The sequence below is a fragment of the Cajanus cajan genome, chromosome 5 (assembly GCF_000230855.2).
Source record: "Cajanus cajan strain Asha chromosome 5, NIPB_CcT2T_4, whole genome shotgun sequence".
Taxonomy (NCBI): domain Eukaryota; kingdom Viridiplantae; phylum Streptophyta; class Magnoliopsida; order Fabales; family Fabaceae; genus Cajanus; species Cajanus cajan.
The window spans coordinates 26,457,679-26,485,508 of NC_138521.1; the positions used below are offsets into that span (position 1 = coordinate 26,457,679).

The 27,830-nt window shown below is 30.5% G+C and overlaps 1 protein-coding gene and 1 long non-coding RNA gene across 2 annotated transcripts; one reads left to right on the forward strand and one right to left on the reverse strand.

Annotated features, from left to right (window-relative positions):
• Positions 1–17,783: 17,783 nt before the first annotated feature.
• Positions 17,784–20,507, reverse strand: LOC145957743 (uncharacterized). The gene is made up of 2 exons (XR_014433746.1): positions 18,717–20,507; positions 17,784–18,303 (listed from the first exon to the last, which is right to left on the reverse strand). It is a non-coding gene; the product is annotated as an uncharacterized LOC145957743 (long non-coding RNA).
• Positions 20,508–22,642: 2,135 nt separating this feature from the next.
• On the forward strand, positions 22,643–26,431 carry LOC109792850 (cytochrome P450 84A1). Its single transcript, XM_083075159.1, has 3 exons — positions 22,643–23,146; positions 23,773–24,367; positions 25,530–26,431. The coding sequence occupies exons 1-3, from the start codon at positions 22,800–22,802 to the stop codon at positions 26,148–26,150; spliced, it is 1,563 nt and encodes a 520-aa protein (XP_082931285.1). The 5' UTR covers positions 22,643–22,799; the 3' UTR covers positions 26,151–26,431.
• Positions 26,432–27,830: the final 1,399 nt, after the last annotated feature.

Here is a 27,830-nt window from a genome sequence, read left to right on the forward strand (position 1 = left end):
ACCGTCGCAAAATTTTTTAATATTGCGACAGTTCGTGTGACGGAGTCAAATAACTGCCGCAAAATTTATCTATATTGAGGCAAAGTCATGCACACTCCAAAATTCTATAATTTTACTTTCAATAAAAAATAGAAAAATAAAATCATAATAACATGTAATTACATTTAGAAATGTTAAAAAGGAAAAAATACTTTTGTATACTATATTAATTTTATTTCTCTATCTTTTAAATTATTTTAGAATAAAAAAGTTTTATGATAATCCTAGGAAGCTAAAAATTAAAAAAATATATATATATATATATATATATATGTTACATTTTTTTATGCGTTAGTAAAATTAATAATACATTTTAATTGTAGATTAAATCGAGAATATTGAACAACTAATAAATAATTTATAAAATTTATTATTTTAATGGTTAACTAAATATGAGATATTTGATAAATTAAATTATCTTTTTACAAATATTAACTTAAAAATCACTTCTAGGTTTGAATATAATATATATATATATATATATATATATATATATAGCCCTTATTTAATTAGAATTTAAAAGTTATTTTTAGTACAAACTAAATATTATTTTGTTCAAAAATTACGGTGAAATTTGATAAAACTTAGGATTAAAAACACATTTAATAGTAGACTAGACCAAAAGTAATATTTTTCTTTTGGAAGTATTATATTATCTTAATAAACTTATATTTTATTAAAAATTTTATATATGTGTTGTTTAATATGAGATACACAATTAATATTTTTTCTTTCTACAATTTCAAAATCATGACTAAAAATTATAAAATCAAGAGTAATTATAAAATGTTATTAATTTTTTTAAAGATTACAATTAAAAAAGAAGAAGAAACTCAAAATATTAAAATGTAAGCCACAAAAAAATAAATCAAAATATAATATTAATATATATATATATATATATATATATATATATATATATATATATATATTAACTTGTATGTAAGGGAGTGGAATTGAAAAATTAATCCAGACGCGAGAGAGAGAGAGGAGGAATCAAATGACTCACAAAGTAACTCTTAATGAAGTTACTCGGCTCAATAACTCATGGTGTAAGTTAAATTTTATCGATCCAATTATTAAATTAAAAGTTATTAAATTGTGAAATATACTAGAATGAGAGGGATCCAAAGATTGTACAAGTATGAAATTATATAGTTGAAGATGACTTAAACAAATTAATTTGTACTATTTATACCAATGAGATGCATCTACTCTTTGGTAGTTTATTCCTTAAGAACTTTATAGTTAAGCGTGCTTGACATGGGATAATTTAGGGATGGGTGACCTTCTAGAAAGTTTTCCAGAAAAATGTGCAAGTGACAACAAGGCACGCTGAAAAGTCTTGTGTTAATTCGTGGGGTTTGTGGGGTCAATCTTTGATCCTAAAAGCATACGAATATCTTAAAAAGGGTTACCCATGGAGAGCTCTGATTGGTGAAGGGTTCTGACCAACGAGGAGTTGCATGAAGTGTCATGGAGTTGAGCTACTGAAAGGTCAGATATGAGAGATGGTTGCACTAAATAAGGATGTTATTTAATATAATTTTGAAATATTTTTTTAAAAATATTATCAAAAATACCCACGGATAAAATCCGTGGGTAATTCCGTCGAAAAGTTACCCACAGCTTATAATCCGTCGGTAAATATTTCAGACGAGTAATTTTTTGACGGATTATTGTCCGTTTGTAATCTGTCAAAAATGAAGTGTTACCCACATATTTTTGGATTACCCAGGATTTTGGTCGTCTGTAATTTCAAAATTTCTTGTAGTGATTTGGAACAATCTTTAAGAGATTACAGGTACAATGAATTGATTGCTCACTTTAATTCATTTTATACAAAACCTGTTTTGACGACTTCGCTTCCAAAAATTGAGAAACAGGCTGCAAAGTTATACACACAACATGTTTTCAAGTTGGTAAAAGTTGAGATACTTGATGCGCTGGTGCAATGAATGTAGTTGAGAGGATTGAAAATGGTAACAAGGTAGTATTTAAGGTGGAGAAATACTCTGAACAACATTGTATACATGAAGTTGTGCATGATAGAGAAGAATGTAAATTTTTTTGCGATTGTATGTTATTTGAATCTTGTGGAATTCCTTGTGGCCATATTATATGCTCAATGCGGCTAGATCATATCACCTTCTTTCCTACAACATTGATATGCAAGCGTTGGATGAAGGATGCCAAGAGTTCAATTATTTCTTCATATGATGTAGGGAATGATGATAGTGAGATGAGTAATGTGGCACGTCTTAGTGTTTTGGCTTCATCTTGTAATAGACTTTGTGAAATGACAGCCAAAAAACATGAAACTTTCAATTTCATAAGGGAAGAGATTTTGAAGTTACTTGGAAAAATAGAAAAGAATGTTAGTCTTATTGGATTGAATAATGAAACATGTGATCCTAATGTTGTGAAGACTAAAGGAGCCCCACAGAAAAAGAAGTTGAGCAAGAAAAGGAAATGCTCAAATTGTCATAAATCTGGCCACATAAAATCTAAATGTCCATTGCTTTATTGTATAGAAGATAATTTGATGAGTATTGAGGAATCGTTTGTATCAGAGGATGATGGGGTGCAAGACAATGTAATTTTTATAATTCAATATTTGCGTAAATTGTTTGTAGTTGATTAATTCTTTTTATATTATTATTCATAATACTTGTTATTGCAGGTGCAAGAAGACATTCCTCATAATGACTTTGACATGAATGATAGTACACATGCAAACAAAGTTCCCAAAATTCTGTAATAAGAAACATGATGTGTCTATGTGTTTGGTTTAAGTTTTAGGTTATATTTTTTGAAGTACACATTTTGACTTTATTTTAATAAAAATGATTTACAGATACGTAGAAGGCAAATTAGACTTGGTAGAGGTCATAAGGGTGAGCAACAAAGATCCTCAAAAATGGAGATGGTAAAGGATATTATCCCGATGGTTGTGTCTGTTACAATTATTAATTAGAAAAAAATTTAATTTGCTATGAAAAGTATTGTTATTTATGATTGTATTTGTTTTTGCTTATTTTTCAAATGTGATGAGACAGTGAATTGTCGTTGTGAATTGGCTGGTCAAGTGTGCAATTGATCAAAAGTATAAAAAAAAAAGTAAGTACTATGTTAGGGTTTTTTTTTTAAAGTAAGTTTTATTTGTTTGTGTTGGTGAAAATTATAATGAATAGAATAAAAAATTTGAATGACATTTGTGATTGAAGGAAAAGGAAAGTGGGAATGTTGGTATAACTTCTATTGATGGTTTTAATCAAGTTCGAGGAACGGCAACTTCAAGTTTAATCGCTGGAAATTATATTATTCCTTTGACTTATAATCATCTGGGTGGTTGGCATGATTTGGTTCAACGTGTGATGCATAGGGATTGTGGTCCTAGTAATATGGGTGAAGGTCCCCAGTTAGATTTGAAAATATGTTGTACTCAAAATGTGTATGGAAGATTGTTTAGTTGTATGAAATTAACATTATGTAAGTAAATATTATGACATATTTTATTCGAAAGATTCATGAGTATGTGAACAATTGTATGAATTAGAAACACTCATTAATTGCTATTATTATTAGCAAAATAACTTTGTTAACTAAAAATAGAATTAAATGACATAATTAATGTATAAAACTTATTTATGTAATTTTATAATTTAAATGTTGAAGCGAATAAGATGATGAGTATGGCCAAATTTAAAGTAAGTTACAAGTCCATAGAATAAAAAAAGAAAATCTGTTAACATGATTGTTATACTTTTATAGTAGATGCATAATTTGGAAGATAAAGATTTTTCTAACATTAGAAAATTATAATAGGAGTGAAAATATTATTGGAATTTCAAGTTATTAAATTACACAAAAAATGATAAATTTAAATGTTTTAACTATATTTTAATGATAACAATGTATACAAAATATATATGGTTTATTATTTTGTTACACACAAAAAATACATATTTATAAAAAATACAAAAAAAATATATATAACATGATAATAAATAAGGTAACCGTGAAACTGAATTAATGTAAATTTAGTAATAGGTTAAAATATAAATGACAAAGGAAATAGAAATAAAAATGGTATGTTTCTGGGATATTTTTATAATTACAAATTTGAGTGAAAAAATCGTATTTTAAAATAAATAATATAAAAAAATATACATGAAGATAATAAATAAGGTATTTCGAAAAGTTAATTTATGTTTTTAGCAAAATTGGTCAAAATATAAATGCTAGAAGCAATAGAAATAAATAAATAAATAATTGTTACTGTCATTAATTTTTAATTATAAATTTGATTGGAAAAAAGTATTTTATGATATCCAGTGTAAAAGTAAAAATAAGTTTTGACATAGTATAATAAAAAATATTTAATTTACTTTTTAATAATGAGGCATGTTTACGTAAAAGTTTAGGGTTTCAGTAGTTTACGAAGTTATAAAATATTTAACAAAAATATTGATAATAAATAAAGTTTAGGGTTTAGGTAAACATAAAGCGTAAAATTAATAGGTAAAAGTATAAAATATGAAGAGGATTTTTGTACGTGAAATATTTATGTGGTGTATTGTGTTAAACCCTAATGTATAAAATTAATATAAAAAATATTGAATTCAAATAATATAAGATACAGTCTATTAGAAAATTCATCATTTATTAAGTGATAGTTTAAAAACATCGTAAGTTGATTGAGCTTGCAAGCCAATATCACATTGGACGACATTCGACCTACCTATGGATTACATGATAATCTAGTAAACATAAAAATATATGCATACAGATAAGATAATGGCGGCATACTTTAATCGCATGCATTCCGTAGATGAACGAATATGCAAAAAAAAACCTTGATCCAGGATAGCAAATTATATATGTAACATGCACACATTAACAAAGCACTTAAAGTTCCAAAAAAAAACAACATTAACAACTTTGATAAATAAGTGTAATGGTAGGGACGCAAATCAGGCACGAGTGATGTGGTAACCTCAAAATCCTATCCTCCTTCCTTCATCCAAAAGTGGACCTTATCATTGACATTAAAATTGCAAAGACGTTGGAAGTCATACCATCCTTTTGAAAATAGTCCTTGGTATGGATACCACAAAATATGCGATATAGCCTCAGTCCTGTTTGGCAAAATTACATTGAACCAGTCTGGACGACCTTTAAGATATTTCATTACGACGTCAGCCGGTATTGGCTACAAAAAAAATGAAAACAAATATGTGAAACCCTAAACGAGATACAAAAAATAATTCCAGACAAAATAATAAAAAGGAAAAGAAATATGTTAAAGAACGACGAATATTACCAGTGGTTTCCCAGGGGACCTCCTTGTAGGCGTAATATTAGATGACCAAAACAATTGTCTATCATTATGTTCCATTTGTTGACGAGCAGCCAACATTGCTGAGCGACGAGGGGGCATATTTGGTGGAGTAATAGGAGTAAAGCATGCGCAGACAGTGAAAACAAAGCTGCTATCACCCAAATACTGAAAAAAAAAATATCAACTTTGCTTTCTCTAGTGCATAACTTTGCACGATTGTTTTGATCCCATTAGCAAAAAAAGCAACTTCCTTGTTTTCCTTAATGTAGACGTTAACCTTAATTCGATAGGTATTGTCAAATTAGTCTTGAAAAAGAAATTTGGAATTTTCAATGTTTCCTGAAAAAAAGTCATGAAAACCCTAAATTAGTGTAACTGTTCATGGTGTAGTTATGAATAAGACCAGAAAAACACGTAGGAATTTTTTATCGATTCACTGCAAAGTGCGAGCTAGAAGTTAGCCTCCTCATATGCTTGCTTTAGTGGCACTATGAGAGTACAAAATGGAAAAGTTGTAGGTAAATGGTTTACGAGTTATGTGAAATAAAGAAACGAAGTGAGAATGATATATAATACCTACGAACGTTGGTTGGGCATGTTCGAACATGGTACATCACCATGGTTGCAGCAGAAGAGAAAAGAGTGAGATTACGATTTTAGTGTTGGGGTTGTGCATATAGCAGAAGAGAAGATCAGAAGACACTAGGTTAGGGTTTTGAAAATGTACCAAGAACAGTTATGTAAATTACGAAAAGAAAAAGTAAAAAAACATGATGCATTTGAACCGATGGCATCTGTACACGATGATGCAAAGAGACACTAAGTTGAAACGTGACGTTATTGCGCATTGGAAACGAAAGTCGGATGAATTCCCCACGCGTATGCATCATTATGAGTCATCATGTCATCTATGCAGATGTGATTGTACTAATGCGTTCCAATACTCCTCTTCCCGATTTGACGTGTGCAGCATTATGATTGTTGGTTCTGATTCTTGGGAATCAGATTTGGTAAAATTAATAACATGAGTAATTGCATATCAAGTCAAGGATACATTGAACACACCTTTTTTTACGGTTTACATACGTTAAGTAAAAATTTTAAACTTTTTTACATTTATCACTAAATAAAAATTTAAAATACTAAATAAAAAAAAGTATTTTAAATAACATTATTAATACAAATTTTTCTCCACAACTACGAAAAAATTTAACTGAGAGTAATTATTAGAATTTTTATTAAATATATTGTTTTTTTTATATTTATTTAAAAATTAGAGATAATTAAATTTAAATTTCAAAAATAAAATATAAACAAAAATAATTTTTTAGAATGAAATAATGTTTTTAAAATGTAGAATATTAAATAATTATTAATACAAAATCAAATCAAATCGTAACTACACCATGTTAAAATTGAATAAATTTAAATTAAATAACCAAATCAATTTATAATCTTGATGAACATAACAATTGGTAAGTGCTTGACTTGTGTTATTCATAACTAATACACCATATTGAATATGTATAATTTTTAATATAAAATTAATATATTAATTATTAAATTACGTTAACAAATTTATAATGAAATTAATTTAATTTAAATATTATTTTTAAAAAAAAATTTATACATATAAGTATAATATTCAATTCCGAAATTTAATATAAATTTGTAAAAAATTGAAATATTAATTCCACATTAATGTTTGACAAAATTTAATTTAAATTATAAATATACTTTTGACATTGTAAATATCAAAATAATTTAATTGTTCTTAATTTTTAAAAACACAAAACAAACAACAATGAAAGGCCCTAAAAAAATCGATTACTGGGTAACCTATTTGTGAATGCGATTTTGATCTGGACCAAAAAATGTATTATTTAGGTAATTAAAAATGGGCTCAATTTATTTAAATAAATAAATAAATAACACAATATATTTATGAAATAAGTGTAATTATGAGTTTTTAACTCAAATAATATATTTTAAAAATAAATTTACCTAAATAGCAACAGTGTAAATTTATTTTCCCAACTAGCACCATTTACTGTTTACATATTTTTTTATTTTTTTTCTATTTTTGGTCCAAGTAAACTGGGAATTTTGCAACTAGAACGGCCCGTTCTGTAACCAGAATGGCTCGTTTTGCATGCATCCTCGTCATGTCTATTTTGCAACTGGAACTAGGCATGGCAATCTAACCCGCCTCCGTGGGTACCCGCCCCGATTTAGATGGGGAAAACTCGTGTTTACCGGGTTCGGGTTCGGGTTCGGGTTTTCCCCGATTGATAAAATCGGGGGCGGGGGGCGGGGGCGGGGATGTTAATACCCACCCCGCCCCCCCCGCCCCCGCCCCCGCCCCCATACCCGACCCCGCCCCCGCCCCGCTTAATAATATAATTAAAAAATTATTTTTATATATATAAACCAAAATTATAAATATTTATATGTAAAAATTTATATTATTTTACTTTTCTTTTATTTTTTTAAATTATTAATATTTATTTAAAAGAAAAAAAGAAGAAAAAAAAATAGGAGTGGGGGCGGGGGCGGGGCGGGGAAACCCGAACCCCGCCGGGGCGGGGATGGGGTCCTAGATTTTATCCCCAGCGGGTATCAGGGGCGGGGGGGGGGGGTTTAAATTTGCGAGGGCGGGGGCGGGGAACGTAAAACCCGCCCCCGTCCCGCCCCGTTGCCATGCCTAACTGGAACGGCCCGTTCTTAAACCGGAACGGGCCGTTCTAGAGTTGAGTTTTTTCACATAACCTCAATTTTGGAACGGCCCGTTCTAAAGTAGGGATTTTAGCCCTTTTTAATAGTTTGGAACGGCCCGTTCTACCCAATTCTATGCACTATACCTTTTTTTTATCAATGTAATATGCATTTTAATGTTTAGCTTATAAACTATTATAATTATACATTATTTGGACATGTTTTCATAGTGTGATGTGCAAGTTATCCAGATTTTTCATTATTAGCCACAGTTTGACTCGTAAAAGTTTTGAATCTATTAAGACAAGGTCCCATTATTATCATCTCGTGTTTTTAAGTTTAAGACACTATAGTTTCATACTTCAAAGGTGTTTCCTTTAAATCTAGCTTCAAACTTAACATTGCAACGAACACAATTTACCCTTTCAACACAAATATAACGTAGTCTCAAAGAGTAACATCAAGTAATTAAATTTATTGAATATTAACATTATAAATATAACTAAATAAATTTATTAAAACTCATTATAACAATAAAATCAATGGTGACAGGAACTAAATCCATGACCAATATTTGGACATGTCTTCCTAGTGTGACCAGAGGTGTGACAATAGAACAATTTTTTACACGATTATGTTGTTCTCTAATATCCATCTCTGTTCTAATCCTGCTGGACTTTGGCCGACCCTTGGAAGTCCTCTTGAGTTCTGGATTTGGCCACATAGTTGGACCAATGTAAGTAGGCCAATAATCTTCATGTCGGAGCTCTCCAAACTGTCCTTCGTATACCTTTGCAACTTGTTGAAAGGTCTATATGGGAGATATGTAGGTTTGATAGTTGTGACGTGCATGTAAGCATGAAGCGAGTACATGCGAGCAAGGAATATGAATTTTCTAGAACTTGTCACAATCACACCACATTTCATCTAACCTTACTGAAATCTCCCAGCGGGTCGAACTTCTCTCGGATGTTGCGTTTCTTCTACTAGAAATCTAATGCTTGATCTGTCAAAGGTGATAACTCTATGAGTATTTGCCTTGGACTGTGCATCTTGAATAGTTTTACTTGCAATTTCTGAGTAGACATGTCCAGCATTAATCATTGCATCCACTTCCCTGCCTCTTTGAACGAAAAACTTGTTGCAACGAGTGTATGTAGCCATTACCATGGAACAAATTGGAAGATTTCGTGTTTTCTTCGATATAGAATTAATAAACTCGGTTAGGTTTATTGTCATGTATCCCCAACGTCGTCCATTGTCCCATGCTAGTGTCCATTTTTCCCTAGGATTGTTGTCTAACCATTGGGTTGTTTCTGCATTAGTATCGCTTACTATGTTGTAATAGTAAAAGAATCTAGGTTCAGTCATCCCATAGGCTGAAAAAAAATAATTAAATAATAAAAACTAATTATTAAATGTTTAAAAAAAGTAATGATAAAATTACCCATGTTGACGACATCCTTCTCTAGTGCTGCATTTTTGAATCGTCGGATGAAGTTTTGTGCAATGTGTCGAATACAATAGACATGGACAAAATTATTTTCTGTCCAACCACTTCCATTTCTTGAGTATGCACTTCGAATAGCCTCATGACAATCAGAAATTAGGCACAACCCGTCTTGTGGTGTTACATACCGCCTTAAGTTCTTAAGAAAAAAAAAAACATGCATCGCTAGTTTCACCTTCAACAACAGCAAATGAAATAGGAATTATGTTGTTGCGACCATCTTGCACAACTGCGACCAATAACGTACCTTTGTATTTGCCATATAAAAAGGTTCCATCAGCTTGAACAATTGGTTTGCAGAAGGCAAAACCATCAATGCATGGTTTAAAGGTCCAAAATAACGTTTTGAATATAACATTCCCCTCTTCGCCGTTCCAAAACTAGAACGGGCCGTTCCAAATCATTGAATTCCAATATCGTATCACAAATTACATATGCACAATGTCACACATACAACATAGTCTGATGCACATGCTGGTCATGACACATCACACGTCTAACACCGTGTCATGCACACGACTGTACCAAAATATCACATAACATCATCAATTCATCTGAATGTGACGAACACCAACGTTCTCACATAAATGAATACATCAAACACATTATTCCTTCACAAAGCTGTGGTTTCTCGTCTCTTCTTCTCTTACTCCTATAGAAATGCAAAAAATGAGACTAATGATGGTTAACCTTGTCTTTGTCCTACATTCTTTGTGCTTGGCCAATGTTATACTAATTTCACTTTTTTTGTTTCCATTTCCATAGTCAAACTTTATACTCATTTTTGTTCGTATATTTAATGAGCATGAAAATTGTGTCCTCATCCCTATTTTCATCGGATATTGGATATTCATGTACTCATTCAAAAAGTAGTTAATTTTTTTATATAATTAATTTTAAAAATAAAATTTCAACTTAGAGTAGTAATTACAAAATAATTAACCTTCATTTGTCATGCATTTAAAATAAAGTAATATTTACAAATATAACAAATTATTTAACCACTTTCTTACGACATACAATTACAATTTAATTATTACTTTTCATATATCGTACATTTAAAAATTATTGTTAAATATATTTTAAATACTTTGATTTCATTTTGAAATTATTTTTTTATGGTATTACAATAATAATGTTATTTTGTTTTATTTTTTTATAATTTCATAATTAATTATTATCAATCAAAATTAATATTTAATATAACATAATATATTTTTATGAATTATTATTTATATTATATATATATATATGAACATTATATTATTTATTAATTTTATTAATATTAATAAAAAAAATACTTATAAAATATTAAAACTTTAATTTGAAACATACAATATGTCTACGGGTCCACTTCTGTATATATTTATTAAAAAAATAATTTTAGAAAAAAATTCCCATATATGTCTACGCATTATATGGGACAAGGATACAATGTTGTCCATCATTTTGGCCTAAATGGGTGACAAGAGTAATATCCAAAAATTTTACGTAGTTTTCCAAGGACGCAACCTAGGCATTTACTCTTCTTGGACGGAATGTCACGCTCAAGTAAGCGGGTTTAAGGGAAACAGACATAGATCATATGTCAGTTACAAAGAAACACTATTTGAGTGGATAAGGTATTGTACTAAGCATATCGCCGATGAAGAATCTAGTGGTACTCAACCTTTTCGTCCGAAGATGGAAGATCTAGTCGGCATGGCGTCATCACAATCGCATGGTGAGACAAAACTTATGATGGTCATTCAAAATAACGATTTTTGTCATCTATTTTGTCGCATTTTTGTTTTGTTTTCTTTTTGGTTCCATACTTCCATTTATTGACTTGTAACGTCAAATAGGGAGTCACTAGGGCGATGTTTCAATAGATACTGGTTTTGATGTGTTTCTTGTGCAACAATCCATGGAGCAACTATTATCCCAAATATGTACCCTACTTCACTATAGTCAGCCAGTATACACTATGTATGATGTGAAAACCATACATGGAATACAATGTACTAGATATTGTGGAACCCTTGAGCATGGAGACATTAGGACTCATGTTTGTCTTGGAAAATTTGCAGAAAAGGTGTACGATGCTCAAGAAGATGTTGCAGCATGTTTGTTTCGTCGTCTGCTTGCAACAAATGGAAAATGTATTTGTGACTATAACTATATTACAATGTGAAGAATCTTGAAGCGCAAATGCAAAAATTGCTGGACGAAAAAATTAGAACTACAGATGGAGTTACCCATATTAACCGAAAAAGTTCAACTTCTTTCAAGTCAAAAGTCACCACATGAATGAGTGTTGTTTACATGCACATCTATTGGGACGAGTTTTTTTTGTTATTTGTATTTTTATTTTCTAAACATGGCAATTTCATTGTATGCATCTCTGTCTTTTTTTTTATTAAGTTGTGTTAAGTGTTACGTTCATGTTACCTATGTTCATATGTTTGTCCAAGTTTATTAATATTATGATGTCAGCAATATTATCAAACTAAATATCATTTTCATATATCATTTCATTAAATTATATAAATTCTTATTGAATATTTAAATTAAATAATATATAAATATATTAACATTTTTTTAACGGTCACTTAATTATTTATATTTACATTAACTTGTAACCATAAAATACCCATTCAATTAGGAAATAACTTTATATACTTTTTTATATCATATATAATAATAATAAATAATCTTAGACCATTTACACCTTTCAATACAAAATAAAAGACAATTTACGGTCACTTAAAATCCAATAATTTATGATTTATTATTTATATATTATTATTTACATAATATATATATATATATATATATATATATATTAATTTATATCATATATGAATTTATTATATATATAACCGTTGTTATGAATATATAGTATATAATTTGTTAAATAATAAATACTACACATACAATCATTTGCTACAAGGAAAAAAATACGAATAATGTATATTAATATTTTTTTAATGCATCAAATAAAATATAAACTATAAAATATTACATATATATATATTAAATATATTTTTATATATAAACAATGTATAATAAATCAACACACATACATTTTATAATAACATTTCAGTATTATTATTACATTGTTATAATTAACACGTAAACCAAAATGTCTGACAAACATATATTTAGTGGCTTAATGTATTGCATATGAAAATGAAACACTCGATGGTTTAATGGAATACTCAGTAAACCATAATAAATGAACCCAAATCTCCTGCAAAAATTACCAAATCTTTCAAATAAAAAAACGTCACTCAATACTTGCAACGACTGAAGTAAACTTGGCTGTATGCATATTCAAGTCACATTCAATATATTACACACAAGATATTGTGTGTTTGTGGTACCCGAGTACAGCATGTCAGCATGATTGCTTTTTTAGTTTGCCAAATGTTTCAAACCGATAGGAAAAACAAATACAATACTAACTAAGGTACAAGAACAACCTCATAAAGCACGAACAAAAGGAATGCAACACGGGGGAAAGGAAGGTATATTGGGAAACCAAACAAAATCCAAAAAAAAAATTAGAAACTACTAATACATAATTATTTTCAAATGTCACTCAACCTTACGTACATTAAATTATTTCAATATTTTTTTATTAATATTATTGTAAACTTTAATTATTTTAATTTATTGATAATTAATTATTAATTAACAATTTAAAAATGAACCTTATTTAATAATTATCATTATTACAAAATTATCATACTGACTAAATTTTAACTTACAAATATGGTGTAGTTTTATTACTATGTGTAGCAACAAACTTGACATTATCCTCACCTAACATGTAGTACACTAGTAGACATGTGAAAATTTACTATTCTTTCTCAGAGTCACTACCCTTGCATTGCGAGGATAAGGCACATAGTATCGTTTATCAGAGTTACGGACCTTGGATGACGAGGATAAGTCACATATGTCCTTTACTAACTTTGGAATAGTGTATTCCTTCTCCCTTCTCACTTCTCAGATTCCCTATCATTGCATTGCAAGGATAAGCCACATATGTGTCCTGTTGTCATTCGAATTGGGTATTCATACCAACTCACATTTCATGTCAATCAATTTTATTTTTGCTTTATGCATAGCACACAAACTTATACAGGAACCTTCCGTGAAAACTCGTGACCATCATCATAACCCACATCCACTTCACAATTGTAACATGTTAGTCACCCGCATTCAATGTGCATAGTTTCTCCCGCAACCATAATGTATACTGATTTTTTATTCTTACTATGATTTGAATTTTTTCAATTTAAAAATTATTTAAAAAATTAAAAAAAAAATTCATAGGGCCACCATTCAGACAGAAACAACCCATCTCTCATAATTTCCACCTTCTTGTGATACCAAACACAAGACCCAAATGGTGTCCCAATGCAAAAAAAAACTCAGAGGAAGCTAATCGTAATACAAAGTCCAACCATTTGCACGTGTAGCAAAAAAGCGTCTAAAATGAAGGAACTTATCGAGATTTTCTCTAGGTAAAATAGTATTTCAACTCACAACAAATTATTTTCGTTATCCACTTCAATTTTGTTATACCTTTCAGTTCTATATTGTAGTTTACATAACTACCATATATTTTGTTTTTTTAAATGATTCAGTACAAGTGTTATCAATACCCAATATTACATTTAATACTGTACATGCACATGCACATGCATTATCTTTTTCATTGATTGTGCCCTTATTTAAAGTAAGAATTCAAATTGTCATTTTTGTCATTTATTAACAGCTTTGTAGAGAGAATTCCAAATTTGGACTTACCTAATAAAGATACCAACTCACACAAATCTGCTGCAGTCATCCCAAAATGCAACAACCAAGACAATCCATCCCTACAGGTTTCGAATATTATTTCATTTTTTTTACCAAGTCGAATCAAGAAACAACTTTTTGGCTTACAAATAAAAGTTTCTATCTCATGATAGTATAGCAGAAAAAGTATCTAGGCTAGCGTCATCTATAGAGTTAGTTATTAATGGATTGAACAACCTTACTAGCATTGTTGCTCCCCAAAGTCCCTTACTGATGCAAAAATGTCCTCAAACACAGTACGCACATAAGACAATTACAGATGCACCACATGCTTCTTTGACCAAAGTACGCTAAACACCATGAGCCTCTTCCTCAGCAAAAAAGCTTAAAAAAAATGAAAAGTAGTCAGAAAAAGGAATTCATCAAAAGAGACACTCTCAAAAAAAGGTTATTCTCAAACACAATAACTGGTAAGAATTTTAGACTCTTCAGAGATATGGAACCCTTGCACAGTGCTAGGTTTGATGGACTCAAAGCAACCATTGAATACCAAAGGTAATATGATATTTGTATTACTTTATCTTATATATTTTTATAATATTTATAATAATAACCATTGTTTTCCTTTGCATAACTAAATTTATAGTGTATATCGATGACATTTTGACCCCCACCCGATATGGTTTTGGATGATGTTCAAGCAGTCGTTGCAGCATATGTTTTTGGGACAAACAAAGATAATGAACTAAATGGGTATTTTTCTTAATGTTACGAAACTTTTCATTTTCTTTCTTCACATTTTAACATTCTTTTTTGGGGCAATTTTCCAGGAAAGAAATCATTGTAACAACAATTTGGAGCACAGTTGAAGATAAGGACACTCTCAAAAGCCTTCTACAAAGGGGTCTACTTGATCAAGAGGCACTGTTTTGTTTCGCACATGTTTACCATATCATAAGTGATTTTCTCTTTTCATTATTTATTATTAATGGTATCATGTAGGTCCTTAACTTGCTAGTATGCATGCTCACACATAATCAACGAGAAATTTCTCCATATGCTACTTTTGGTACTTTCCAACAACTTTTGCGGTAAAAACCATTTCAAACAACTATTATTTTCTCCATATCTCAATGAACACTACTACCATTGAATAACTTTAAATATTTTTTTTATTTTATATATTTTGATAGCAATATGTGATGGCTTCGACTACACCACCAGACACTCTAATGCATTATTATCAAAAGGAATTCACGGGGAAGATGGACTACATTTTGAAGGTCAACTCATGTATTTAATTCTGTTTATTTCAAATTAACCACCATTTTCAGTTGGTAATAATGCACTCATCATTATCTTGTTTTAAATTTAGATATTTATTCCACTAAATGATATGAATTCGCACTGGTTTCTATTGGTCGTTGATATAAAGGAGACAAAACTACTTATGTTGGATTCTAAACCAGACCCACAAAGATTTGGTGCTAGAAAAAGACTAGTTAAAAAAGTGGTACTTTATGTTATATCAAACATAAACAATATCATTTTTTAAAATGAAATTGTTATCTCCAACTAACTAATACTTAATTTTTTAAATTTTAACCTTGCAGGCATTGTTTCTTGAAGAAATCTTCTTGCATGATTCTTTTTACCACTACACGTTTACAAAAAAGCCACAAATTTCTGATTTTCCTGTGGTTGTGCCACATAACATTGGCCAACAAGATGCTGATTTGTAACCCACATTCAATACTTTAATTTTTATTACATCATTTCCCTTTTTCTTTACCACTATACAACAAAATCTAAACATTCAATTTTGTTTAATTTGTAGAAATGATTGTGGCGTTTGAGTCGCCAAATGGATGTTGGATTGTGGTTGGTCTGATGATTACAAAATCAAATTAATTATTTTTTTATTTACTATTATTTTTAAAATTCAACCTATGTACAACAATGCTTATATTAATTGCTTTACATTTGTATATTAAGTGGACAACGGAACAAGAATGCAATTGGCATTGTCTTTGGTTCTCCACTGTTACAACACCAACAAAGATGAGGTTATCAAACTAACTGCTACAAATTGGAAAAATTTGCAAGAAAACATAAATAAACTTATTATTTCCTAACTTTTGTATCAACTCTTTATGTTGTCCCTTTTTTTTGGATTTTTTGTTTGGTTTTGTAATCTTGTTCATTTGGGACAACCATTGCACCCTACCTACACAATGTTGTTGATATTTTGTTTTCCTTTTGTAAAACCATTTTTTTGTTGCACTCGTCTGGGGACTTTATGTGTGCAACTTATGGACAACCTTATCAACCTACAACCATGTACCTTATTATTAACTTCGTTTAAATCAATTTGAACTAGTCATTTCTGTTTACCAAATCAATTGTGTATTATTGTAGCCATGTAAGTTGTAACTAATTTCCTTCAAGGTACGTTTTATGGTGGACATATGTATTATATGGTTCATCAGCGAAGCAACATATAAAAATGTGATTGTAAAGGGGTCCATGGGTCAAACATGATTAATATCATTACATATATTCAAAAAAAATTAACAGTCTTCATTAATTTTTTAATATTTTAATAAAAGTGTATACTGCATCAGGAAATGTATACTTTAACCCTAAATGTTATATTGTATTGTCCTAGTCTATCATTTGTTCCATTACATGAGATGAAATTAGCTTCAATCAGGATTTGAATCCAACTTTTTTAGTTTTGTTTAAAATTGTGAACTAAAAAACTATTACATACAATCAATAAATAAATGTCAAACTTTTTTTATACATATAATTAATATCAAAATTAATTCATAATAATCTACTAATTATACTTATTTTATTTATTACTAAAAAAAGATATTACTCTAAATTAAAATATTATATCTAATACCAATATAATTTATAAATAATATTTGAAGTACTAAAAAAGTGAGACACAACTTATCTACACTAAATTCACAGGTCAACCAATAATAGTTAACAAAAACTTCACGGATGGACAACATGATAAAGTTGTCCAAGGTAGCAATCACCTTCCTTTAAACCAATTTTAACTAGTCATTCATGTTTAGAAGATCAATTATGTATTATCGTAAGCTTCTTCAATTGAAAATTTGCATTCACTAAATTAAATTAATTCAAATTACCCAATTGACTTTTTAAAAAATGTCAAACTAACAATCACAAATTAAATATTCATCATTACATTCTAAATTTCACTCTTGCATTATTCACATTCACATATGAACCCAATAACCTTCCAACAAACCATCATTTTTTCCTACGTATTTTCAAACTAATTTACCATGCACTTCGAATTCAAAATAACATAAACGTACATTTCATTTAATACTAAATCAAATATCAAAATAACATAAACGTACATTATATTTAATAGTAAATCAAACTAATCACAATATTTCATAATTTTTCTTCATATCATTATAATTCCAGCCAAGACAAACACTATGATCCAAACCACAATAAATTTGTTCCTCATTTGAATCTCATTTGTTTTCACCATCTTCAAAACATCCATCACCATTTCTTCCACAACTTTTACCTTCTTATTTGTAAGATTTAACTCTTCTCTCAACTTGTCAATTCTAACATGCAACTCAGATATATCACAAAAATGCCCAGACATTATTCTTACTAATTCTTCCACTTGATCCATTTCGTTGCACCATTCAAAAAATTGACAATGGCTATTTGTCCTGTTATATCTTCCACAACCAAAACAATTTTTCCCTGGATTCTTACGAGTTTTTGAGTATTGTATCTTACTTCGAATACCACAATAACATACCGGCATTTCCCTTGGTAATGTGGATAACATAATCTTTCTTGTATGTGAAGATGCACAATTCTCCATTTGTGATATCTGACAATTATAAATAGGATGGACAAACATAATCATAACCAATAATCCTTACCACAAATATTGTTAAACCAAATTAATAAAACAATAATTACAATGCCACAATCACAACACTATCAAATTGCAAAAATAAATTACAATCTATTTTTTTACCACCTCAATCAACAATCCATAATAATGCCTTCACAACGAACAACAACAACACCTACATGACTTATCAATACTTACTAAATCTACCAAAAAAAAAACCTAACAAAATCACATAACAATATGAATCCTAACAACTCACCAAATAAACCAAACAATATTCATGCATATGTTATCCGTGAAAGTAACACTAGATGACCAGTCAAATAAAGAGAATTCGAGCACAACCGAAAAGTTATTACAACTTAATCGAACAAAATTGAACTTACCACTAACTGTTCACTTCAGAATCAAGGTGCTATCCACGGGAACCAAACACGAAACTGGAAAATCAGCTGAGATTTTTCTAAACTCAAATGGATTCGAAATGGAAATGGAGACAACCTTTCATGAGGAGAAGAACTTGCAAGGTTTTCAAATGGAAAGAAAGCCACGGTAACAGAGACAACATTTGATGAACACAACAACATCCATGCCAAAAAGATGGAAACAGAGACACAATAAGAAGATGGAAAAGGGAAAGGAGAAAACTTTCGCTTGAGAGAAGAAGATGGAAACAAAGACAAGGTAACAGAGACAACATTTGACGAAGAGAAGAACATTCATGAGGAGAAGAAGATGGAAACAGAGATACAATAGCGGATCCAACAAACACGGTGATGGGAAAGGAAACAACCTTGGCTTAAGAGAAGAAGATGGAGCCACGTGTCAAAGGAAAGAAGATGAGGTGACATGCATTTACAAATTAGACAAAAGAGAGGAACCTATGTCCGGGTTGGTTTTATGGATCATGGTGAAGGGGCGGATCTGATCCAATTTCCCAATTTTTAGTCAAATTTTCAACAACCTGGATGATATGGAGTAAGTGACCACATGGCATTACCTCATTGGTTGGTCGTACAGAGGGCACACAAGGAACATCCATGAAAATATCCAAAACATCCGACGGTCAAATGTCCATGCACGAGGGATTTTTGTTCCTACAACCTGTTCAACCTAGATGCCTTCTATTAGCTAGCTAGTTATTGATGATCAGTACTTAGTACTTGCAATCAGAACATGGTATTGTAGAGATTTCGGTCGCCAAATCTACTGAGTTCGAAAGAAAAGGTTAAAAAAATAGTTATTTTGACCGACGATATATAAGAAAGAAAAATTCTGCATCCTCCGACTGAATCGTCCGAATTGTATTCTGAGCGATTAAAAAATTAATTTAAATTATAAAATATTAAATTAAATAATTACTTAATAATAAATTTATTAAAAAATATTAATATTATAAAAGTTCATGCTGTATTTCCCATTCCGAATTCGGAGGATATAGCAATCCTCTATAAGAAAACCACTATGAAATTTACCAATAGTAACTTCTTTTTCTTTTATTTTGTTTTTGGAACTTATAATCGCGGTGGTTACATGAAAATCGCTGTGCATACATCAAGGTAAAAAGTCTTTTTTTTTTTTTTGTGTGTGTGTAATAATCATACCGTTAAACACAATCTTTTATATATAAAATATTATCGTTTTTAAAACAATAAATAGTTTACATCGATAATGTAAGAACCTTTTTATAATTTTATTTATATATAATAAAACTATTGATTTATACAAAAATTACTCAAAAATTGTGTATATCATTATTTATGATTGATCCATATTTTCGCTCTCTGCACTACAACAAAATTTAGTATTACCGACAATTATTTAATGACAATAAATTAATTGCCTTTATTTTATTATTTAATAAAAATATTAATGACTATTATATAATGGCCACTAAAAATGTATTTACATCACATCAAAATTTACTATTAACGACAATTATTTGTTAGAAAAAACTTAAGTCCCACATCGACTAGAAATAAAATAATTAAAGAGTATATAAGTGAATGATAACTTTTACCTTACAAGTATATTTTATAAGGTTGAGTTAGGCCTATAACTTATTATTCTAAGTTAGTATTTAGGAGATAAGATAATTAAAAAAATTAAAGAATATATATTTAGAAGATAACATTCATCTTCTAAGTCCCACATCAATTAGAAATAAGGTAGCTAAAGAGTATTTGTACTTATCTTATAAGTCTTACATTGACTAGAAATAAGATAATTAAAGAGTATTATAAATCTTTTCTTAAAATTTTAGCGGCAATTTTAAATGCCAGTAACAAATGACACAAAAAGTTATACACTTTTCTCGATCATTATGAGGGTTTTTACCAGCATATAGAATAATTGCTGGTAAATATTTTAACGACACTGCATACAATGGCTAATATGTGAAATGTCGGTAAAAAAATTTGTAGCAATTTTTATTGCCACTAAAAGTTATATTAAATGTCACTAAAAGTCCATTTTATTATAGTGGTGTAAGCCACAAGCTTGATGAGTAACGTGGCTCATGCAAAATTAAAAATCATATAAAATGTGAAAACCACCTAGCATTCCCCTGAATTATTGAGTCAAAAGTCCAAACTAGAGTTATATGCATATAAAAAGTTTTCCTGGGATGGGAATTAAAGATATAACAGAAAAGATAAACATTAAGCTAGAACTATATTTTGCTGATGTATAGTTTGGTTTAACAAATTTCATATCAGACGCACTTGTTCAAACTATAAGGCAAGAAACATGGCTGAAAACATCTTAAAACCAATGAACCAATGTTGAAAACTCCATTAATTTTCTACTACCATTAAGTCATCTCTAGTGTTATATATATATAAAACTAAGAGAGTCGTTTACACAAGCTTGAAATTGTCATTTTTTGGCATTATAATTCAACACGAAATTTCCAACCCCTTTGAGAAACCAGTATTTAATACATTCAGTCGTTATTCTAGAAATTTTTTATTTTCCATATCCTATAACTTATTTTTCAATCGTTATTAGAGGATTCGGTAACTGTATAAATCAGTCAAATTCAAAATAAACTAATCAAATTAAAATATAGTTTCTGAGACAGCTAAAGAATAGACGCGCGTATGTTCAGGGACGAAGGAGGACATATAAGATCAGTGAAAGTCTCCTTTTTTCAATTAGCCAATAGAATTACAAGGCACACTTTAGTTGAAATACTTGAATGTTACGTTATAAATAGTTTTTAATTAAAGAAATACTTATAATTATACTTGATAATACTATATGTAATATTTATGTGTTTTATGGATTTATTGATTTATAGTATGTTAAAAATAAATAAAAAAATGATTTATAATTTATTATAAATGGTTCATTTTTAATAGTGTTTTGAAATATTTTGTGTATTATTTTATTAAAATTAAAAATATTGGCTGTAAAATTATTTTTTTTATAAAGTTAAGATTAACAATTAAAATATATCAAATATTGTAATTTATTCAACTAATTCATTAAATTTTTCTTATAAATTATATTTTTAATATAGCTTGCATATTTTTAATATTGCACAAAAATAGGAATTGATATTTTGTATGATAAAAATCTTGATAATACGTAATAATTAAATATGCATGACATAATAGAGGTAATATTCTTAGTATTATTATTATAAGAAATAATAATTTGCATAAACATCATTATCAATTAAGAAGGATATCGGTAATTGTTTTTTATCTAATAATTTTCGGTTTACACGTATAGTTTAAATTTGTATTTTAACTTTGGGATTTAAATAGATGTATCTTCACCATTTGTAATACTTTGAATTGTTAAAAAATTATATTTTGACTAATTAACTTATTGCCTTGAACAAATATTGGTCTGATATTCTTATGTATTTAAAATATATTTTTCTTCTTATAATCATAATATATTTTTTATCATTAACTTGTATAAAACTCTATAACTAAGAGACAGAAAATTTTGTTAGGATATAAGTATATTAATTTTTTTTTATCTTTTTAGTCCACCTATGTATAAAATACACCTTCAAATTGAAGGAAACAACTTTTTCTTTCGGTATGTTTAATATATATGCAGAGCATGAGTAACACATGTAATCTCTATTTCAATATCTGATTGCTTGGTTTTAAAAATTCATGGCTTCATTTGCTTTTGTTTTAATCAAGAAAACACTCGACTTTGACAGGATCCACTTGTGCTTGCGAGATATGATTAAAGTCTTTTTCATATAGTATAATTGTTAACCAGGACCCACCCCACAAGAAACTCGGTACTATATAAGCCCCATAATATCTCGCTCAACACAGCAACACTTTAGGTTGCAATCTACCCCAACTACTCTTTATACTATTCATAACACCCTATCATTTATTCCTTCTTAATCCAAACATACATAACCAAGATTTTGTACCCACCTACACAACCAAATAAAAAAAACACACACACACACACTCACAAACACAAACACCATGGATTGGATCCTAGAACTGAAAACCGCAGTGGAACCGTTCCATGCGACGCTCTTGTTCATCATCATCCCCGCTACGTTGCTTCTTTTTGTAGCGTCACGAATTCGAAGGAAAACGGCGCCGTATCCGCCGGGCCCAAAAGGCCTCCCGATAATAGGGAACATGAACATGCTGGAGCAACTCACGCACAGGGGATTGGCAACCCTGGCCAAGCAATACGGCGGCGTTTTCCACCTCCGCATCGGCTTCCTCCACATGGTTACCATTTCAGACGCCGAAGCCGCGCGTCAAGTGCTCCAACTCCAAGACAACATCTTCTCAAACCGCCCCGCATCCATCGCCATCAGGTACTACGTTAGTCTACAAATACAAATCAACATAAACACTTATCTTCGACAAAAAAAAAAAAAACTTAAATTCCAAAATCGTATTCAAACATAATCTAAATAAAAATATAATTATCTTGATTAACATATAACTAAGAAAGAATCAAAAACTTGATTGTAAGAAAGTTAGATTCAAACTTATATTCTTAATCAAATTAATCATTAATCAGGACCGGTCTAACATATTTTGATACTTAAAATAAGTTTTGAAATTAGGTCTTTCTAAAAATGGGAAAGAGTAACAAGAAAAGCAACAATCACTCATAAAAAAAATTCAGCTAAAAAATTACAATACTAGAACGAATCCAGTCCTTGCAATACTAGGATTAGATAATAACCAACAAATTAAAGTTAGTGCTAATATAATTGATTCATTAAGTTTTATAAGTAAAAAATATATATTTTGCATACCTAAAATTAGAATTTCAACAGTCTTATGTTTGGATCCGTCATATTAATAATCTTCGTAAATTTTATGTTTTAAGTGGGCTAGAAATTTCATATTAGTTAACTGCTAGTAATATAAGTATATAAGTGAGTTTTGGTGGTACTGCTATGTTTCCTTATATATTGTAAACACTGAACAGGTACCTGACCTATGACCGCGCCGACATGGCCTTCGCGCACTACGGTCCGTTCTGGCGGCAGATGCGGAAGATCTGCGTGATGAAGCTCTTCAGCCGGAAGCGAGCGGAGTCGTGGAACTCCGTCAGGGACGAAGTGGACGCCGTCGTGCGCGCCGTCGCGGGCAGCCTCGGGAGCGCCGTGAACGTGGGGGAACTCGTTTTCAACCTGACTAAAAACATCATCTACCGCGCAGCGTTCGGGTCTAGCTCCCAAGAGGGGCAAGACGAGTTCATTTCGATTCTTCAGGAGTTCTCGAAGCTCTTCGGAGCCTTCAATATTGCCGACTTTGTTCCCTTCCTCGGGTGGCTGGACCCGCAAGGCCTCAACCAGAGGCTGGTGGAGGCACGTGCCACCTTGGATAGCTTCATAGACAAGATCATTGATGAACACGTGGAGAAGAAGAGGAGTGGCAACGGGAACTCCGATGATGAAAGTGACATGGTGGATGAGTTGCTCAATTTTTACAGTGAGGAGGCCAAGCTTAATAATCATGAGTTGGAAGACTTGCAGAACTCCATCAGACTCACCAAGGATAATATCAAAGCCATCATCATGGTATAGTGTCACTATCACTATCTTTGCTTCTTTCGATTTTCAAACTATATCGTGTCAACTATTAACTACTGGTACTATATATCATATACTACATCTTACTAAAACATGGTAAAGAAAGAAAAAAAAAATTATAAAGTCTACCCCAGTTCGGATAGGTTAGGCTGAAGAGAAAAGAAAAGATAAGAAAAAGAAATAAAATAAAATAAAACGACAGATGTGATATATAATTTAGTAAAAATTAAAAGATAAAAAATATAGGATGAAATAATGATAAGTACCTAAAGTAATTAATAATACTTTTTTTTTTCGTAGGAGATACACTAATGGATGTCCTTTTAATTTTCTTGGTGTATTAGTAATTTTTGTGTTTGACGAAAGGTTATTCTTGATAATGAACCAAAAAGAAAATTTCTACAAATCTTCTTATTTGTTGGATGAAAAAATAATAAATATTTTCATGTTATACTAGTAATATATATGTATATTTATTTATGTTATAAAATATTAAGAAGACCGGTGAGAAAATATTATGAGGGATTATAGCATTATTACCTTGTACACATATAATAATTCATCAAATAATGTTTCTTAATTAGTAACCTGGTGTCATATAATTAATATTTCCTTCTATTAAAGTCAAATGAAGTAACATATGATATAGTTCTGTCTGAATGGCATTACAAATAAAAACATAAAAGTCACGACACCGACAAATCAATTTTCAAAACTTGCGTTTGATTTTTTTAAAAAAAAATAGACAATTGCATGAAAACAACTTACAACTTATACTCTAAAGGAGAGACTCTTACTCTTATCAGATTCTCCCTAAATGTTAAAACAAGTTTCATTAATTCGTGTCCATTAATGTGTAGAAGAACATGTATTTAAGTTAGTTATCGTACTATTTGACATGGAAAATTGTCAATGCACAGCACAATATATACAATCACGGATGAGGAGAAAAAAATGGAGTGAATGTGAACTGTCAAACCTCTAAGATAAGAAGTCCCCATTGTTTTATTTTAGTGGGTTGGGTCGTTGTAAATTCTCTTTCGGTTCATGTCCATGTCCATGATCATACTTCAATTCAAAGTTTTGAACCAAAAATTGAAACAATTTGGCATAATAATTGATAACAATGGCGCACCACATGCACACGCAGGACGTGATGTTCGGAGGGACCGAAACGGTGGCATCGGGGATCGAGTGGGCGATGGCGGAGCTAATGCGGAGCCCGGAAGACCTGCGGCGCGTGCAGAGAGAGCTCGCCGACGTGGTGGGGCTGGAGCGGCGCGTGGAGGAAACCCACATGGAAAAGCTGGTCTACCTTAAATGCGTGGTGAAGGAAACGCTGCGGCTGCACCCGCCGATCCCGCTGCTCCTCCACGAGACGGCGGAGGAGGCGGCGGTGTGCGGGTACCACGTGCCGAAGGGGTCGCGCGTGATGATAAACGCGTGGGCGATAGGGCGTGACGGGAACTCGTGGGAGGACCCGGATGCGTTCAAGCCCTCGCGGTTCCTTGAGCCGCACGTGCCGGATTTCAAAGGGAGCAACTTCGAGTTCATTCCGTTCGGGTCGGGTCGGAGGTCCTGCCCCGGAATGCAACTGGGTCTTTACACGCTTGAACTTGCCGTGGCGCACTTGCTTCACTGCTTCACGTGGGAGTTACCCGATGGGATGAAACCCAGCGAGTTGGACACGAGTGACGTGTTCGGACTCACCGCGCCCCGAGCGAGTCGACTCGTCGCGGTTCCTTCTAAGCGTCTTTTATGCCCTCTCTAGAATGTTGCCGTGCCGTCGAAGATCAAACGACCACATGTTTAAGACAATATATAACTTCCGTCGAGGGCTTCACTGAAGGAAAATGGGTGAAGTGTTTTGTGCCTCAGTTTTTTTCTTTTCTTTTCTTTCTTTTTTTTTCAATTATACGTTTGGAGAAAAACAGAATAATTGTAAAGATGAAAAGAATGTGGGAGAATGTTAGGTTACTTTTCTCTATTCTTAATTGAAAAGTCGATTTGACCCTGTGGAATGAAAACGTCATTATTGTTGATATTGTTGAACTTACCATGCAAAAGGCCTGGTCTAGATTGTATGTGTTTACATTACATGGAGACTAATATCTTGATATGAATGGTACTTTTTATTTTTTGTTTTTCAATAATGCAAGGGTCTGAACTCCACATTCCACACTGAATGAATTTAAAACTCACGAGGATAAATAATAATAAAGAAAAAATCATCCTTAAGAGAGGGTCTATAAAAAAAGTGCATAATGTAAAACATTATACTAATAATAGATAAAGATAATTCATATTTTATCAAAGTATTTATCACTTGATTTCCCTTCCAAAAGATATGTTTCAACTTAGACAATCTATCATGATGGTAACTTATAAATATGATTCAACTTGAATATGATTACATCTATTTTCAGTGAATGCATATATCTAATTATAATTACCACATCAATTTACCTTTTGATAGAGATTTGTTTATTTTAAATAAGAGGTATTTCCTTTATCGTTTAGGACTTTTTTCTTTACTTGAAAAAAACTAATAATATATATATGACTTTAGAGTTTGACTTTACTTGAGGCGAATGAGTTTTATAATATAGTTATTTTAAGCTTTCACTTTCAACAAATACTATATATTATTACTAATTTACTTTTCAATGTAATTGATTTAAAATAAAATTTACATGCTTTTTAATTTTTAAAATTTAACAATAATTATAAGTATTATCAATAATATTATATTAGCAATGCATGCATTAAAAATTTATATAATCTTTTAATATCATATCATACTTTAGAAAATTATTATTATAAAATTTATTATTTTATTATTTAAATCAATAGTGACTTTTAAAACCTTAATGAATTAAAAGAAAGAAGAAGAAAAAAACAGGCCTTCCAAATTTGGACCATTGGCAAGTACAATAATGGCCTAAAGCCAGCGACAACATTTAACATGTCTCCATCCGGCATTAAAAGTATATAATATTTTAATATAGCATAATAGTTTTGAAAATTTATTATATAAATTTATTAATTTATTTTTAAAACCAACAATATCTTTTAAAACTTTGATGTATTAAAAGAAATTAGGCCTTCCAAATTTGAACCGTATGGAAGTACAAGCCAGCCACAAGGCCCACAACAGACATCAACACCGTTACCATGTCTGCATCTGTCTCACCAATTTTGTGTATTTTAAGTGTTGTAAATTTATTTTAATATTTTAAAGACAGCCTCATTTTTATTTTATTTTTTTGCGTACATTTTAACGACAACCTCTTATAAGCAAAACCTTTACACTGTGTTTGACAAAAAAATAAATGAGGAGGAATAAAAGAAGAGAGAAATGTAGAAAAGTATAGAGAAATAAGGGGAAAATAAAAGTTGTTTGGTAAGAAAAAAAATAGAAGAGAAATAGAGTGAAAGTTAATTTTTTTAT